Consider the following 16,646-nt stretch of genomic DNA (forward strand, 5'->3'; position numbering starts at 1 on the left):
CTCTTTGAATGAGAAGGTGTGTCCAAACTTTTCGTCTGTACTTATATATACATGTGTCCCAGCTAAGGAGCTTACATAATCATACTTTAACATATAGACCTATATGGTTATTCTACATAATTCTATGTTTTTGGAAACACGAGAATGTCACACACCAACGTTGCATTTCTACATACAGCAGATCAGATCACAATGATTTATCCTACAACTCGACCTCAGTACTCCAATTGTCCACCAGGGGGCGTCAAGGACGTAAGTCTAAAATAAAACCTACGTGGCATACATTATTACTATGCAGTTATAGCAATGCATTATGAGGGTTATATTAGGATTAGTATTAACGAAATTAATTGAAAAAAAAGGAAGCCGACGCTGAGCTAATGACGGAGAAGGTTGCACGTATTGAGAAGAAACTGAAGCGTGACGGACATGACGTCACGACGGGCACATGAAGCCGCAGTGGGTGACAGGCAGTGATGGCGGAAGTGGATGTGTTGCTGCCCGTGATGGCGGAAGTGCTGGAAGAAAAAATGAAGCCGGACCCCGAGAGAAGTCGTTTCCCCCATTGTGTTGTGTGGACCCCAATTCCAGTCCTGACGTAAGGAAACTGTATCTAGTATAACTGGGGGAATGAGCGCCACTTATACAGCAGCGCATGCATGTTATATGCACACCTCTGTGGAACTTGTTGCCCTGTACAGTTGTTGCGATTTATATGGTCGGTTTATGACGATCCAGATGACATTAAACATCTGTACAGTGATGGCTCGCAGGACTCTATGGGATATCTGGGTCTGACTGTGTATACTATGACTGGGCGTTTAGTGAAGGGCCATGGCAGTCAAAACAAACGTCATCTCCAGTGCTCAAGATCTCTGTTTGCTGTCATTGAATGGGGAGGTTCTCTGTTCTTATCCAGCGGTTGACCTGCACAGATCCAGTAATTCCCACAGCTGAGAGTTTGCTCCAGTGGTATCCAGTCTAGTTGCGCTTATGTGAAATAAATAGACGTTTTCATTCTACTTGATGCACATAGTGTGCCTCCAGGGTTGCCCTTCTGCCCTGACATTGGGGGTGGAGAGAGGCACGGTGCCATTCCCAGGGCGTGCCGTGCACGGGTCCCGTTCTAATTAATAGGACCCTTAGGCATCTTTCACATGAACGATACGGATTGTGTCAGGGTGCGTTCACTGAAACCGCAAGTTCAGGCAATTTTGTCTGCAATTGCGTTCAGTGTTTCAGTTTTTCCACGCAGGTGCAATCCGTTTTGATGCGTTTTTCACGCTCGTGAAAAAAAAAAATCTGAAGCTTTACAAACAATATCTCTTAGCAACCATCACTGAAGCCCCATTCACTTCTATGGGGCCAGGGCTGCGTGAAAAACGCAGAATATAGAAGATGCTGCGATTCTCACACAACGCAGAACTGTGGCGTGAAAAACAACGCTCATGTACACAGACCCATAGAAAGGAATGAGTCAGGATTCAGTGCGGGTGCTATGCGTTCACGTCACACATAGCACCCGCTTGGAAAACTCGCTTTTGTTGTGTAATTGCCATGGCAACTGTAGCATGCACTTCTGTCTCTTCACGCCCAAAGCCAGATTGGACGGAAGAGTAACATTGGAGGGAACTTTAAAACTGGAAAACCACTTTAAATTGTGTCCTTATATTTTATTTCAGCAATGTTTGCAGTAATAAAGCTCTGTTCACATGTATTTTCAGCACCTTCTTATTGTTTGGCGTCACGAACAGTGTAAAAATGACGGAATTCCCAGACGCCACTATAGAAGGTCCGTCTGTGACAGTTTGGATCCATCAGTGTCATGGTTTCCATTAGATGGCATCAGAACGTATGCCTGTCACCCACATTCCCAGTTTGCTATACATTTTCTATAGATTTCTCTGGCACTCAGTTTGTTTTTTGTAAGTACTAAGGGACCTCCATGTCAGACTGTTTTGTCACGGTTGTAAGTGGTCCATGAAATGCGGTCCCTGTGACGGAGGTGTTTCCTGGACCAACTGTGGCCCCTGTGACCTGAATTCACTGCATCATGATGCTTTGAGTTTTGGCCAGAATAACTGCGATCAGTACGGGAAATGCAGCCGTCACATAGGGTTGGGCAATATACCGGTGTTAGCGATATACAGCAGTATTAAGAAACAGCAATATCACAGTTTCTTAACTACCGCGGTATATTAGTGACATCATAGGAGAGATTGCACTTGCACTGACCGCTTCTAAAACGTCTGCGTCCGGCCGCCTGTGCACATTGCCTACCAGTTCTCACTGCAACCGCCCCCTCCTCCTTCCTACTTTACCTGGACTCCACCCACCGACCCGAGAACTGGCACTTATAGGCCACGCTACGGCCACCCTGAAGGCCCAAACTTTAGCAGCCAATGAGAGAGGAGAAAAGACTACGGTATCCTCACAGGCCAGCTGCGAGCCAGTACCATTGTCCACAGCGGGGGGAATACACATGCGGACTAGGGTAATGAATAAACATGTCTCCTAGGTAAGGCCTCATGCACACGACAGTTGTTTTTCTCGGCCTCCGTTCCATTTTTTATTTTTTTTTGCGGATAGGATGGGACCCATTCATTTCAATGGGTCAGCAAAAAAATGCAGATAGTTCATCTGTTTGCGTTCCGCGTCCGTTGTCCGTGTTTCCCTTTAGCCCAAAAAATAGTGCATGTCCTACTATATTTCACATTTGCGCACAAGAATAGGCTTTTATTACAAGGGATCTGTGGGAAAAAAACGAGGCCTAATACGATCTCCTATCCTCCCATCTATTGCAGGCATGGCCAACCTGAGGTTCTCTAGCTGTTGTAAAACTACAACTCCCACCATGCCCTGCTGTAGGCTGATAGCTGTAGGTAGCCTGGGCATGCTGGGAGTTGTAGTTTTGCAACAGCTGGAGAGCCTCAGGTTGGCCATCCCTGATCTATTGGCAGGCCCGTCACTTTTTGCAGCAGCCCCTGCATATGGCAGTGCCAGCTCTAGCGTTGAGAAATAGCACCCAAAACAAAACTATACCACTTTACCATTTACTGCCCCCATATACACATGAACTCCCGATCCCCCCTCCCCATATACAGTGTACAGCACCCGGCCACCCCTGTATACATGGTACTTTCTATACAGTGCACATAGATTGGGATGTACTAGACCCAAGGGGAACATACATGTCATGAGTCCCACCAGTATAAGCCCCATACGGTATAATTTCTCCTTGTGGCTGCCCCCCATACGGTATAATTTCTCCCTGTGGCTGCCCCCCACACGGTGTGACTTCTCCCTGTGGCTGCCCCCCACACGGTGTGACGTCTCCCTGTGGCTGCCCCCCACACGGTGTGACGTCTCCCTGTGGCTGCCCCCCACACGGTGTGACGTCTCCCTGTGGCTGCCCCCCACACGGTGTGACGTCTCCCTGTGGCTGCCCCCCACACGGTGTGACGTCTCCCTGTGGCTGCCCCCCACACGGTGTGACGTCTCCCTGTGGCTGCCCCCCACACGGTGTGACGTCTCCCTGTGGCTGCCCCCCATACAGTCAGATATATAAATGCTAGGGATCGACCGATTATCGGATTTACCGATATTATCGGCCGATTATTCAGGATTTTGAACGCTATCGGTATCAGCATTTATTTTGCCGATATTCCGATAGCGTATGGGGAACACAGATCGCGCTGCTGACAGCGCTCTCCGTGTTCCCTCAGCAGCAGCACAGGGGAGAAGGAGCAGTGTCTCCTCCCCCTGTGCTGCTGCTGCCACCAATGAAAGTACAGGGGACAAGAGGAGGGGAGGAGCTGTGGCCACTGCGCACCAATGAAGCTTAATCTCACATTTATTCATATACAGGAGGCGGGAGCTGGCTGCGCAGTATCACATAGCTGGCTCCCGGCCTCTATGAGCTGTAGCTGCGATCTGCGGTAGTTAACTCCTCAGGTGCCGCGGATCGCAGCTACTGCTCATAGAGGTTGGGAGCCGGCTATGTGATACTGCAGCCAGCTCCCCTCTCCTGTATATGAAAAAATAAGAGATTAAGCTTCATTGGTGGCGCAGTGCGCCCCCCCCCCAAGCCCCCAGTACTAGACATTGGTGGCGCAGTGCGCCCCCCCCAAGCCCCCCAGTATTAAGCATTGGTGGCGCAGTGCGCCCCCCCTCCCCCCAAGCCCCTCAAGCAGTGGTGGCGCATAGGGCCCCCCCCACCCCAGTATTAAAAACATTGGTGGCGCAGTGCGCCCCTCCACAGATCCCCTCTTCCCTGCTCCTCCGATCGGAGCCCCAGCAGTGTAATGCTGGGGCTCCGATCGGTTACCATGGCAGCCAGGACGCTATTGAAGCCCTGGATGCAATGGTAAGCTCCATGCTGCTGTGTGCACAAAGCACAGAGCAGCAGGGACAGTGTGAGCTCCTATTCACCCTGATAGAGCTCTATCAGGGTGAATAGGACAAGGGTTCTAGTCCCTAACGCTAGGTTCACACCTAGGCGTTTCTCAAACGTGCGTTTCTATGCGCGTTTTTGTCGCGCGTTTTATGCCCGTTTTTTTTAATAGTGAACGCGCGTTTGACGCGCGTTTGGGTGATTGACAGCAGTGTTGTCCAAAGAGTCTATGGCCCAAACGCGCGTCAAACGCGCCAAAAAAAGCTCCTGTACTTGTTTGAGCGTTGGGCGTTTTACAGCGCGATCGTACGCGCTGTAAAACGCCCAGGTGTGAACCCTTCCCATAGGGAATCATTGGTTCTTGCCTGTTGTGCGTTTTACAGCGCGTAGGAACGCGCTGTAAAACGCTCAGGTGTGAACCCAGCGTAAGGGGGCTAAAAGTTAGTAAAAAATAAAAACACCAAAATATTAAGTCAAAATGAAAAAGAAAGATTTACAAAAAAAAAAAATACACATTAACAATAAACATGAATTTTCAGCAGATTTGTGGGATTTTTTATTATTTTTTTTCAAAAATAAAAATTCCCAGGATATCGGTATAAATTATCGGCTATCGGCCTGAAAGTTCACAAATTATCGGTATCGGCCCTAAAAAATCAATATCGGTCTATCCCTAATAAATGCCTTAATATCGTTATCGTCTGAATATTTTTGATATCGCCCAACCCTGCCGTCACATACATGACTGTGGGAATGCAGCCTTGTAGACATACATGTGTAATTCTACAGCCAGGCCTGGCTTCCTATTGACTTGAAACATCCACCTTCACACACAACTGCTTTGTCTGTCAAATTACATTCAGGGAGATTTATCAAAACTGGTGTAAAGCAGAACTGGCTTAGTTGTCCATAGCAACCAATCAGATTCCACCTTTCATTTTCCTTTACACCAGTTTTGATAACTGTTCCCCATTGAGTCTCTAGTGAACATTGCGACCCCTTCCTAGACCATGTGACATCACATGGCCTAGGCGTATCTAAGTCCCACACCCAGGCAGCCTCTTTAACCTGCTCAGGACCGCCGTACGCGAGGATTGCGTCTTTGCGGCGGTCCTGTTTCTCTGGGTGGACACGCCGGTGCGTCCTCTAGCGAGACGCGAGATTTCGGGGAAAGCCGGCCCGCGCATGCGCATCGCGGGCCGGCAAAATTTAAAAGACAAGTTCGTCATCAACCTGCCAGCCAATGATCGCGGCTGGCAGGTTGTTGATTTTCAAAAAAACGAATCGGCAGCCAGATAACACATCATATTTAGTAAATATGATGTGGTTATATGGCTGCTGTGCTCCTCTGCTCCTTCTTTTGGTCGGTTGGTTCCACATTTAGCCCCCAGATCACCTCCCAGCACCCCAATTTACCCCTTGATCACCCCTTCTTGCCCCTGTCAATCACTAGTGAAAAGGAAAAAAGTGATCAGTGCAAACTGTCACTTTTTTTTTTTCACTGGTATTGACCGTTAGGTTTTAGGTATAGTTTAGGACCCTTGGTTAGGTAGTTAGCGATCAGTTAGCGCCCAGCCCACCGCACCGCAGTCCGTTATTCGCTGATTAGCGTATCGCTAATCAGCATTTGTACTTTTATAGTATCTGGAAGTGATCAAAACTGATCACGGTCAGATCTATAATAGTATTAGTGTCACTTTAGTTCGCCCTCCACCCAAAACGCAGTGTTTGCCCGATCAGGCCTGATCGGTCGCCCACACGTGCGTTCACCCACGCCCGCCCCACCGCAGTGACCAAAAAAATTATTTTTTTTGGATCACTGCACATTCACTTTACACGCGCTGCGGCGATAAAAAAAAAATCTGTTTTGATATTTTTTATCAACCGCAGCGGCCTCCGGTACTTCGCTAGCCTCCCCTTTGTAAGACAGGCTTGCTTTTTTTCTTGGGTAGTCTCAGGGAATACCCCTAAATTTAGTTGCCCAAATGTCAAACAGGGGGTATTCTTCTGAAGAGGCCTACAGGCTTCTGACCCAGTCGGATGAGGAATGGGAACCGTCATCTGATGATTCTAGCGGGTCAGAATACGAACCTGTAGAAAGCAGTGGCTCTCTGACCCAAAGTTCAGACGAGGAGGCTGAGGTCCCTGATAGTACCAGGCGTACCCGGCCCCGTGTCGCTAGACCACAGGTTGCGCAGGATCCGCTTCAAGAGCAGCAGAGTGGGGCTGGTGCTGTCGGATTACGTGGTGAGGCATACACCAGCAGCGCAGCCCTTCCTGGACCTAGTACCAGCACTGCCGTACAACCTGGTGAAGTGGCGAGCACCAGAAGGGCAGTTGAAGCTGGTACGGTGGCACGAGCAGTAGTGACCCTGTCGTAGCCACCGCAAAGACGTGCCCGTAGAGCCCCTAGAATCCCTGAGGTGCTGGCGAACCCTGATTGGCAGTCCCCAACTTCAGCCGCACCTGTAGTTCCCCCTTTCACCGCCCAGTCTGGAGTTCGGGTTGAGACAGCTCAGATCGGTTCGGCCCTGGGATTTTTTGAGCTGTTCTTGACTGCGGAGCTCTTGGACTTAGTCGTGGCCGAAACAAATCGGTATGCCACACAATTTATATCCGCCAACCCGGGAAGCTCTTATGCCCAGTCTTTCCGTTGGAAACCAGTCCAAGTTTCCGAAATTAAAACTTTTCTGGGCCTTCTCCTCAACATGGGTCTAACTAAAAAGCATGAATTGCGGTCATATTGGTCCACGAACCCAATTCATCACATGCCCATGTTCTCTGCTGCTATGTCCAGGACACGATTTGAGACCATCCTGCGTTTCCTGCACTTTAGCGACAACACCACCTCCCGTCCCAGAGGCCACCCAGCTTTTGACCGGCTCCACAAAATTCGGCCCCTCATAGACCATTTCAACCAGAAATTTGCAGATTTGTATACCCCTGAGCAAAACATCTGCGTAGACGAGTCCCTTATACATTTTACCGGGCGCCTTGGCTTCAAACAATACATCTCAAGCAAGCGCGCCCGGTATGGGGTCAAATTGTATAAGCTCTGTGAAAGGGCCACAGGCTATACCCACAAATTTCGGATCTATGAGGGAAAAGATCAGACCCTGGAGCTGGTCGGTTGCCCTGACTACCTGGGGAGCAGTGGGAAGACAGTCTGGGACTTGGTGTCACCCTTATTCGGCAAGGGGTACCATCTTTATGTGGACAATTTTTACACAAGTGTGGCCCTCTTTAGGCATTTGTTTCTAGAACGGATTGGCGCCTGTGGCTTCCCCCAACGGCTCGTTACCACCCATCTTGCAAGGGGGGAGAGGGCTGCATTGTGTAACGAAGAACTGCTCGCGGTGAAATGGAGAGACAAGCGTGACGTTTACATGCTCTCCTCCATTCACGCAGACACGACAATCCAAATTGAGCGAGCAACCCGTGTCATTGAAAAGCCCCTCTCAGTCCACGACTATAACCTTCACATGGGAGGGGTGGACTTCAATGGCCAGATGTTGGCTCCGTATTTAGTGTCCCGCAGAACCAGACGCTGGTATAAGAAGGTGTCTGTATATTTAATTCAATAAGCTCTGTATAATAGTTTTGTTCTCTACAGTAAGGCTGGGAGAACTGGATCCTTCCTCAAATTTCAGGAAGAGATCATCGCGAACCTCCTGTACCCAGGAGGTTCCGTGGCCCCATCCACCAGTGTAGTTAGCCGTCTACACGAGCGACATTTCCCCAGGGTCGTTCCTGGTACCTCAAACCGACCGCCACCCCGAAAAAAATGTCGTGTCTGTAGCAGGAGTGGAATAAGGCGTGACACCCGCTATTTCTGTCCTGACTGTCCTGACCACCCTGCCCTATGCTTTGGAGAGTGTTTCCGGAAGTACCACACACAGGTACACTTAGCATAGGGATCACATCTCACCAGGACAGGCACACAGGGCTATTAGGGCCCATTCACATACAGCTGCTGCAAACCTCTCCTTTCACCTGGGACAAAGTGCATAACGCACTTCGCCACATCTTTGGGCGATTTGCGCTTTGCACATTGACCCATGGGGAAGGAGAGGTTTGTTCTATAAAGGTAAAAAAAACAAAAAACACCAGTAAGCAAAAAGGTTAATGTTTAGTTCAAAAAGTTAAAGTTTATATGTTCTATTCCAAAGTTAATAAAATTATTGCGTTGCTGCCTGTTTTTTTTTTTTTTTTTTTTTTACCTTCCAGGTGGACCAACCGATCAACTAGCTGCAGCACTGATGTGCATTCTGACAGAAGCATTGCGCTGCTGTCAGATTACACGAAAGTCGGTGTATGCGGCGCTGCAAGACGAGATTTCTACTCTGCAGTAAAAGATACGTTTGCCAAGGTATACGAGCTGAGGAGGAGGCGGCGTTCCTATGCTTTGGCAAACACTTTGTATCTAAAAAATAAAATAAAAATCCCGGCAATGATTTATTCATCCACATCGATTGATGTGAATGGAGAAATCTGGTTTGCCAGGGCATACGAGCTAAGTGGGTATGGGTGTTGGGCGGAGCTCCTATGTCCTGGCAGACGCCTTTCTCCTCCTTTTTTTTTTTTTTTGGGCAGAGATTTTTCCATCCACATTGATCGATGCGAATGAAGAAATCTGTGCCGTTAATTTTTTGCTTTCAATCCAGAGGCTGAACGGAAAAAAAAAATCTCATTACCCGTATGCTCAATATAAGGAGAATAGCAGAAACTCCTAATGCTGGCCATACATGTAATGATTGCGGAGACCCTCAAATGCCAGGGCAGTACAAACACCCCACAACTGACCCCATTTTGGAAAGAAGACACCCCAAGGTATTCGCTGAGGGGCATATTGAGTCCATGAAAGATTTAAATTTTTGTCCTAAGTTAGCGGAAAGTGAGACTTTGTGAGAAAAAAAAAAAAATAATAATTTCCGCTAACTTATGCCAAAAAAATAAATTTCTATGAACTCGCCATGCCCCTCATTGAATACCTTGGGGTGTCTTCTTTCCAAAGTGGGGTCACATGTGGGGTATTTATACTGCCCTGGCTTTTTAGGGGCCCTAAAGCGTGAGAAGAAGTCTGGGATCCAAATGTCTAAAAATGCCCTCCTAAAAGGAATTTGGGCACCTTTGCGCATCTAGGCTGCAAAAAAGTGTCACACATGTGGTATCGCCATACTCAGGAGAAGCTGGGGAATGTGTTTTGGGGTGTCATTTTACATATACCCATGCTGGGTGAGATAAATATCTTGGTCAAATGCCAACTTTGTATAAAAAAAAATGGAAAAGTTGTCTTTTGCCAAGGTATTTCTCTCACCCAGCATGGGTATATGTAAAATGACACCCCAAAACACATTCCCCAACTTCTCCTGAGTACGGCGATACCAGATGTGTGACACTTTTTTGCAGCCTAGGTGGGCAAAGGGACCCACATTCCAAAGTGCACCTTTCGGATTTCACCGGTCATTTTTTACAGATTTTGATTGCAAACGACTTCTCACACATTTGGGCCCCTAAATTGCCAGGGCAGTATAACTACACCACAAGTGACCCCATTTTGGAAAGAAGACACCCCAAGGTTATCCGTTAGGGGCATGGCGAGTTCCTAGAATTTTTTATTTTTTGTCGCAAGTTAGTGGAATATGAGACTTTGTAAGAAAAAAAAAGAAAAAAAAATCATCATTTTCCGCTAACTTGTGACAAAAAATAAAAAGTTCTATGAACTCACTATGCCCATCAGCGAATACCTTAGGGTGTCTACTTTCCGAAATGGGGTCATTTGTGGGGTTTTTCTACTGTTTGGGCATTGTAGAACCTCAGGAAACATGACAGGTGCTCAGAAAGTCAGAGCTGCTTCAAAAAGCGGAAATTCACATTTTTGTACCATAGTTTGTAAACGCTATAACTTTTACCCAAACCATTTTTATTTTTTTTTTGCCCAAACATTTTTTTTTTTATCAAAGACATGTAGAACAATAAATTTAGTGAAAAATTTATATATGGATGTCGTTTTTTTTGCAAAATTTTACAGCTGAAAGTGAAAAATGTCATTTTTTTGGCAAAAAAATCATTACATTTTGATTAATAACAAAAAAAGTAAAAATGTCAGCAGCAATGAAATACCACCAAATGAAAGCTCTATTAGTGAGAAGAAAAGTAGGTAAAATTCATTTGGGTGGTAAGTTGCATGACCGAGCAATAAACGGTGAAAGTAGTGTAGTGCAGAAGTATAAAAAGTGGCCTGGTCATTAAGGGGGTTTTAGCTAGCGGGGTTGAAGTGGTTAAAGGTTTTTTTGTGGTTTGGGATATTGATGGTCTGTGCTAAGGATATGTCATCAGATCAGTGTTTACATGGGTCGATCTACTTCCATGCTATGTAATAACTGAGCCATGTAAACAGTGAGGCTACATGCAGATCACCGCTGGACCCCATTACAGGTCAATGTCAATTCCGACAGCTGTTCTTGGCCGTCACAAATGTGAAACAAGCCTAAGGAGATCAGGTTTTCAAAATCTCATCTACACAGTGCCGATTTTGAAATGCAAAGGGTGAGATCCAGGTCAAATCTGCGTTAAACAAGTAACCCATGTGGTGTGGGAATCCAGTGACATGTGCATAAACTACACTGCCGTGTGCATGTAAAGTTTGTCTTTACAAGATACATCTGCATTTTTTTCCAGGTGGCTTTTCCCATTCATTGGTCATATGGGAATTTGTACATCATCTGGTGTGATTCGAGACTTTGCAGGTCCCTATTTTGTTTCAGTAAGTACAATATAGTTGAGCAAGTTCCAACAGATTCTAAGACTGTAATGTAATTCCATAATTCCTGCACTAAGCAGTCCAGAAATCCCAATAATGAATAATACCGGTCCCATGTTGGATTTTCTCAACAAAAAACATGATAGTCTAGCAGGTAGGAAAGTCAGCTTTCTTTTGTAATTATGTTATTGGTATCAGTTCTCAATGCCATAGTTTAAAATAATTAAAGCAGGACTCCACTGCAAAACCTAAAGTTTGACTTCATCACACATGTATAGTCAACATATCTGGTGGCCTCCTTTTCTCCCCTGCTGCCTTTGTTCTGGTCCCCTGTCGGAGGATTCCTTTCAAGGTGGTCATCACTATCTCAGACTTCTCCAAAGAGAGTGCTGCATAAAAGTTTAATACATACAATCCCCACCACTGCCCGCAAATGGACAAAGAGCGTATGTCATTGGCAGTGAAGTGATGCATTGCTTAGACTTTCAAACAGACAGGAAGTCTGAGATGGTGGTGGCCATCTTGAAACAGCGGCACCATGGTAAGAACGCAGGACGCCTGGTATGTTCACTATACATATGTCATATATAGTCAAATTTTAGGTTTGGACTGAAAGGTCACTTTAACCCCTTTGCACACCTTTATTTAACTGGACGTCCTACGTGCTTGAGGAGTATATGGTATAGGTTGAGCTGACCCGGCCCCATATGTGGCCCGTACTAACTATGTTATACAACTGACTCCAGCCCACTGCGCCTGGAATTGATAATAACTAGGATCCTTGCCATTTAAACCGTTAGATGCCATGGTCAATAGCGACTGTGGCATCTGAGTGCTTAGTCAGTGGGAGAGGTCTCCCTCTCGCCTCCATTCGGCATCCCCATGGCTAAATCACAGGGTGCCAATCGGTGGTTGTTGCATCCTGGGGCCTTATGAAGTATGCCACTTCTGTCATTGTAAACTGCCTATTGAGCCCTGTCTGGAGCAGGGCTTACTAGGCAGACGGCAGAATCCACATAGACACTATCATCTGTGGTCAAAACTGTTAAAATCTAAAGTGGTACCAAACACTACAGCTCGCCCTGCAAAAAACAAGCCCTCACACAGCAATGTAGGCGGAAAAGTAAACAAGTTATGGCTATGTAAAGAAAAAGTTATTTTTAAAGGTTTTAATTTTTTTTAAAGTAGTAAAACATAATAAATAAAAAAACCTATATAAATTTGCTATTGATATAATCGTACTGACTCACACAATAAGGTCACCGTGTCTTTTTTTTAGTGCACATAGAATGCTGTAAAGACAAAATAAATAAATAAAATTGTCAGAATTGGGTTTTTTTTTTTGTTTCACCCCTCAAAGACTTGCATATTCATTTCTTAATACAAGATATGGTAAATTAACTAGTGCCACTAAAAATTACAACTTTTCCCACCAAAAACAAGGTGTCATTTGGCTACACAAATTAAAAAGTGAAACAGTTATAGGTCTTAGAAAGTGGGAAGGAAAAATCAAAAATTGACATGGTGTCGACATGATGATTCTGACACTTCTGTCATGTTTCATCATCAGTTTAGCACCATCACTTGGGGATGTTTGCATCATCCCCTTAAAGTTGGCCCCTAGATAGCATTGAGAATGATGTCATGTGTCTTGAGGTCCATAGGAGCATCATAGAATCCAGCCTGCAGAAACCTACTTCCTACCAAGTCCAAGTGTTGAGCGTCTGTTGTGTAATTCCAATAGTCTAGCGTTTCCAGAACGTTTTTCCATGTCTCTGGCAAACAGATTTGTCCTGAATGAATGCTCACCTCCCACATGGCCTAAAATCTTTTTACCTTGGACCTGTTTGTCTAGACGAGCTGGTCAGAACTGCCCAATTGTGTAAAATATCATGAAAATGGAAGCAGCCAGCCAGACAATTGCAGAAATATAAGAGGGAGCAGTATATACTATTATTATTACATTTTTACTTTTGGTTTTGCAGTAATCTTCGTGTCTTGCTGTCTAGCAAACAACGTCATTGCACATACAGGGAGGCAGTTTATTGACTTTAGGTGGAGTTCTGCTATAGGTGTCTAAACGTTGACCCCAATGATTGAGACACACAAAACAGTCTGCGTTCCTCTTCTGTATACATGGCACTCCTGCTTTGTTACTTAGTATGAACATTATGATACAGAAATACTGTGTATAATGTGTAACTCTCTTTTGTCTGCAGGAGGATTGCATGGCTTTTGGGAAGCCAGTAAAGTAAGTAGCTTTCCTACCGCTTTATATCTAAGAGAAGTGACATACAGGTATGTGTGGTTATTACATCTCCTGGACCTCTCTCTTCAGATATTGGCAGTTGGATCCGAATCTTGTGTATGCCGGTGGGCCTAATCCATGGGACACAGCCGTCCATGAAGCTTCTGAGGAATATAAACATCGTATGGTGAGTCATGTATCCCCTGTTCCTTTCACCATAGCGTTCTGTAAGGCTTTAGGCACTATTAGGCCTACAACCTCATGTATTTTGTGGTCTGCAAATTGCAGATCCACAAAATACAGATACTGTCCATGTTGCATACGCATTTTTTTGCGGACTTCAATGGGTGTGTGGTTTGCAGTTTGTGGAGAAGTATAGGATATGGTCAACGTTTTTGCAGAGCAGACATATGGATGCAGAAAACACATGGAACATCTGTGTGGTTCCCGCTTCTGTATGTCCATTCCGCAAAAAGACAGAATATGTCTGCAAAATGCAGACCATGGACCCATTGAAGTCAATTGGTCTACCAAAGAAATGTGGACGGCACATGGACCGCGACCCTTTTTTTTTCGGATCCTCGGTTTGCAGACTAAAAAAAGGACACCGTCGTGTCCATGAGGACTTATGCTGTAAATGCTACATATTACAGAATTCTAGCGCTCTCTCTATATGAATCTGAATATTATTATTTTTTTTTAGCACAACCTATGCTGTGATAACTGCCATTCTCATGTGGCTATGGCGATGAACCTAATGAAATACAATAACACATCCTGGAATATGGTGAAACTCTGTCTTTACAGCCTAATCTACGGCAGATATGTCAGGTGGGTGTACTTCTCGATTCTAAGTACATATGCATTCATATTGTCCTATGTAAGTGACCAGTGTATGTGTACTTCTAGTGTTGGAGGCTTTCTGAAGACTTGGGTTCCATTCCTCTTACTGGTAGGGGTGATTCTCACGGTCATTCTTACCTTACACCTGTGGTGACATTTTCTCTGAGGACTGCCAAATCATTGTCTACCATTCAGACCCTGCCTGGAATAAAGCGTGAGATGGAACAGAAGACATACGCTCGCTTTCCTTGAGGCATGCATGGCATTTAATCTTGTTTCCTTCAACCAACTGGAAATTGACAGGAGCGCTTGTCTTATCGTTCAGACAGGCCAGTGCCCTTACTAACTAGGACCCAGACTCTTATTTAAAGTAGCCAAACTAGTAGTTGGTGTCAAGAGCTCGCTCACAAGCACAGTACGGTGTACACAGTACGATTGTAAATAAGATGTGGAATTCACCTCCATGCCATTTTTCTATGTTTTGCAGACACTTGTGGTTTATGTATGTGTGTGTATTTCCATGTGTGGATAAAATAAATGTGTCTCGTTCACTTAACTTCGCCAGCATCCAGTCTGCTGTGCTCTTGAGGGAAGACTTTCACAACTGATTATATTTAGAGATGTTACCAGGGACCATAAGGCAATTCTATGATGAAATGCTTAACGGAATGCCTTTAGAGGCATTCCGTTATTCATTCCGTCATAATAGAAGTCTATGGGCTGCAAAATGGATCAGTCCCGTTTCTGTTATGCAGGGGAGGACTCCCCTGCATAACGGAAACGGGACAAATCCATTTTGCAGCCCATAGACTTCTATTATGACGGAATGAATAAAGGCATTCCGTCAAAGAATTGCATCATGGTCCATGGTAACGGAATCCATAACGCAATTCACATTTTACCACCAAACGAAGTGTGAAACCATTTCAAAGTATGAAATTCGCTCATCTCTAATTATATTGTACGCTTCAGTCGTTGCATGTTCATTCGATGGAAGTGACCTGAAGATTCATGTAAGTAATGATGCGGTTTAATTTACGTTGGACATAGAAATAGCAATAATCATTATTGATCCAGTCACATACCTTAATTGTTTACAGTATGAAATACGGAATAAATTTATCCGATTGTTCAGAACAATCATAAGATCTGCTTTAATTTTTTTTCGTTCGTAACATTTAATCATGTGTCAGATGGAAAAATACAATTCACATGGACTATACTGGCAGCAGGGGGAACAACAGTACATGTCGAAAATCATTTACTTTTAGTGTCTGTAAATGCTCATCATCAGATGACGGGCAGCACTGTGTGCTTAGAGCCAACACTGTAATCCACTACTCACATGTCGTTTTCTGCTAGCAGGAGGAACAAATTTCAGGTAAGTTATGCTCTGGTTACATCACCATTATGGCTTCTGATTATAATGGACGTGATGACACAATGGTGGGTCATCGTATGACAAACCCTTGATTTACAATGAAGTCTGTCATGTATCAGTCGTTTTGCATGCAGTGCTGTTCTTCCCATAAAATCTGCCAGAACTTGCAACAGTGGCTATGAACTGAGCCTGCAGCACAAGTGTGAACATAACCTGTTGTGACCACTTTGTGTGCTGGGGGAGGGATGTGAGAGGACAAAACAATACTGATACCATTTAGGCTAGGGCTACATGGCGACACTGCTCACGTCCAGGATTACAGAATAGCGTCGATCCCATATAAATCGGTGGGATCGCAGCACGAGTTGCAAACATTCCAACAGTGTTGGATTTTTTGTACTCAGTCTGCAATCCAAATAATTGGGATCACCTCTACTCTGCGATCCTGGCCGTTACCAGTGTTGCCATGTAGCCCTAGCCTTAAGAATGTAGCAGCATTATGGTAAAGCTCAATTAGTGCCAAGTTAAAAGGGTACACCCATCTGGACATCTATATGTTCCCATTGGACATTGGTGTGGGTCCCTCCTCTGTGACCAGTTCCTATCTCAAGAATGGGGTCCCCTGATGTGACTGAAGAGCTGGATTTGCGCGTGTGACTTTCTGCATTCCCAGCAATAGGACATCAGAAAATTGCAGAGTAAGCAATTGGCTATTTTTGGAAGTCCCATAGAAATGAATGAAAGGGAACACCGCACACGCACAGCATGCTTTTCTTTCACAGGTGCCCTATTCTTGAGATAGGATAGTTCCCAGATGTGGGATCCACACCTGTCAGACATTTTTAGCATATCCTGTCGTCCAGATGGGACAAACTCTTAAACTGTCAATAAATAGCTTGAGAGATTTAAGAATGAATGAACAGTTTGTAATGTCTGGACAAAAATGCTGCTATAAATACAACTATGAACCGCTATGTGCACATCTGAAAACAGTTCTAATACATAAAAAAAAAATGAA

At 45.1% G+C, this 16,646-nt stretch overlaps 1 protein-coding gene across 1 annotated transcript; it reads left to right on the forward strand.

Annotated features, from left to right (window-relative positions):
- The first annotated feature begins 444 nt into the window (after positions 1-444).
- On the forward strand, positions 445-14,974 carry TMEM222 (transmembrane protein 222). The gene is made up of 6 exons (XM_044286427.1): positions 445-598; positions 11,075-11,159; positions 13,376-13,407; positions 13,495-13,591; positions 14,108-14,235; positions 14,314-14,974. The coding sequence occupies exons 1-6, from the start codon at positions 477-479 to the stop codon at positions 14,399-14,401; spliced, it is 552 nt and encodes a 183-aa protein (XP_044142362.1). The 5' UTR covers positions 445-476; the 3' UTR covers positions 14,402-14,974.
- The last annotated feature ends 1,672 nt before the right edge of the window (positions 14,975-16,646 follow it).

This window comes from Bufo gargarizans, chromosome 3 (genome assembly GCF_014858855.1).
Source record: "Bufo gargarizans isolate SCDJY-AF-19 chromosome 3, ASM1485885v1, whole genome shotgun sequence".
Lineage (NCBI taxonomy): Eukaryota > Metazoa > Chordata > Amphibia > Anura > Bufonidae > Bufo > Bufo gargarizans.

What these genes read in the sequence shown, in the direction of transcription:
- TMEM222 (XM_044286427.1), top strand. Translation starts at nt 477, where the DNA reads ATGGCGGAAGTGGATGTGTTGCTGCCCGTGATGGCGGAAGTGCTGGAA. An exon ending in CAGGTCCCTATTTTGTTTCA is followed by an intron (nt 11,160 to 13,375) that starts GTAAGTACAATA and finishes TTTTGTCTGCAG; the next exon opens with GAGGATTGCATGGCTTTTGG. An exon ending in GCTTTTGGGAAGCCAGTAAA is followed by an intron (nt 13,408 to 13,494) that starts GTAAGTAGCTTT and finishes CTCTCTCTTCAG; the next exon opens with ATATTGGCAGTTGGATCCGA.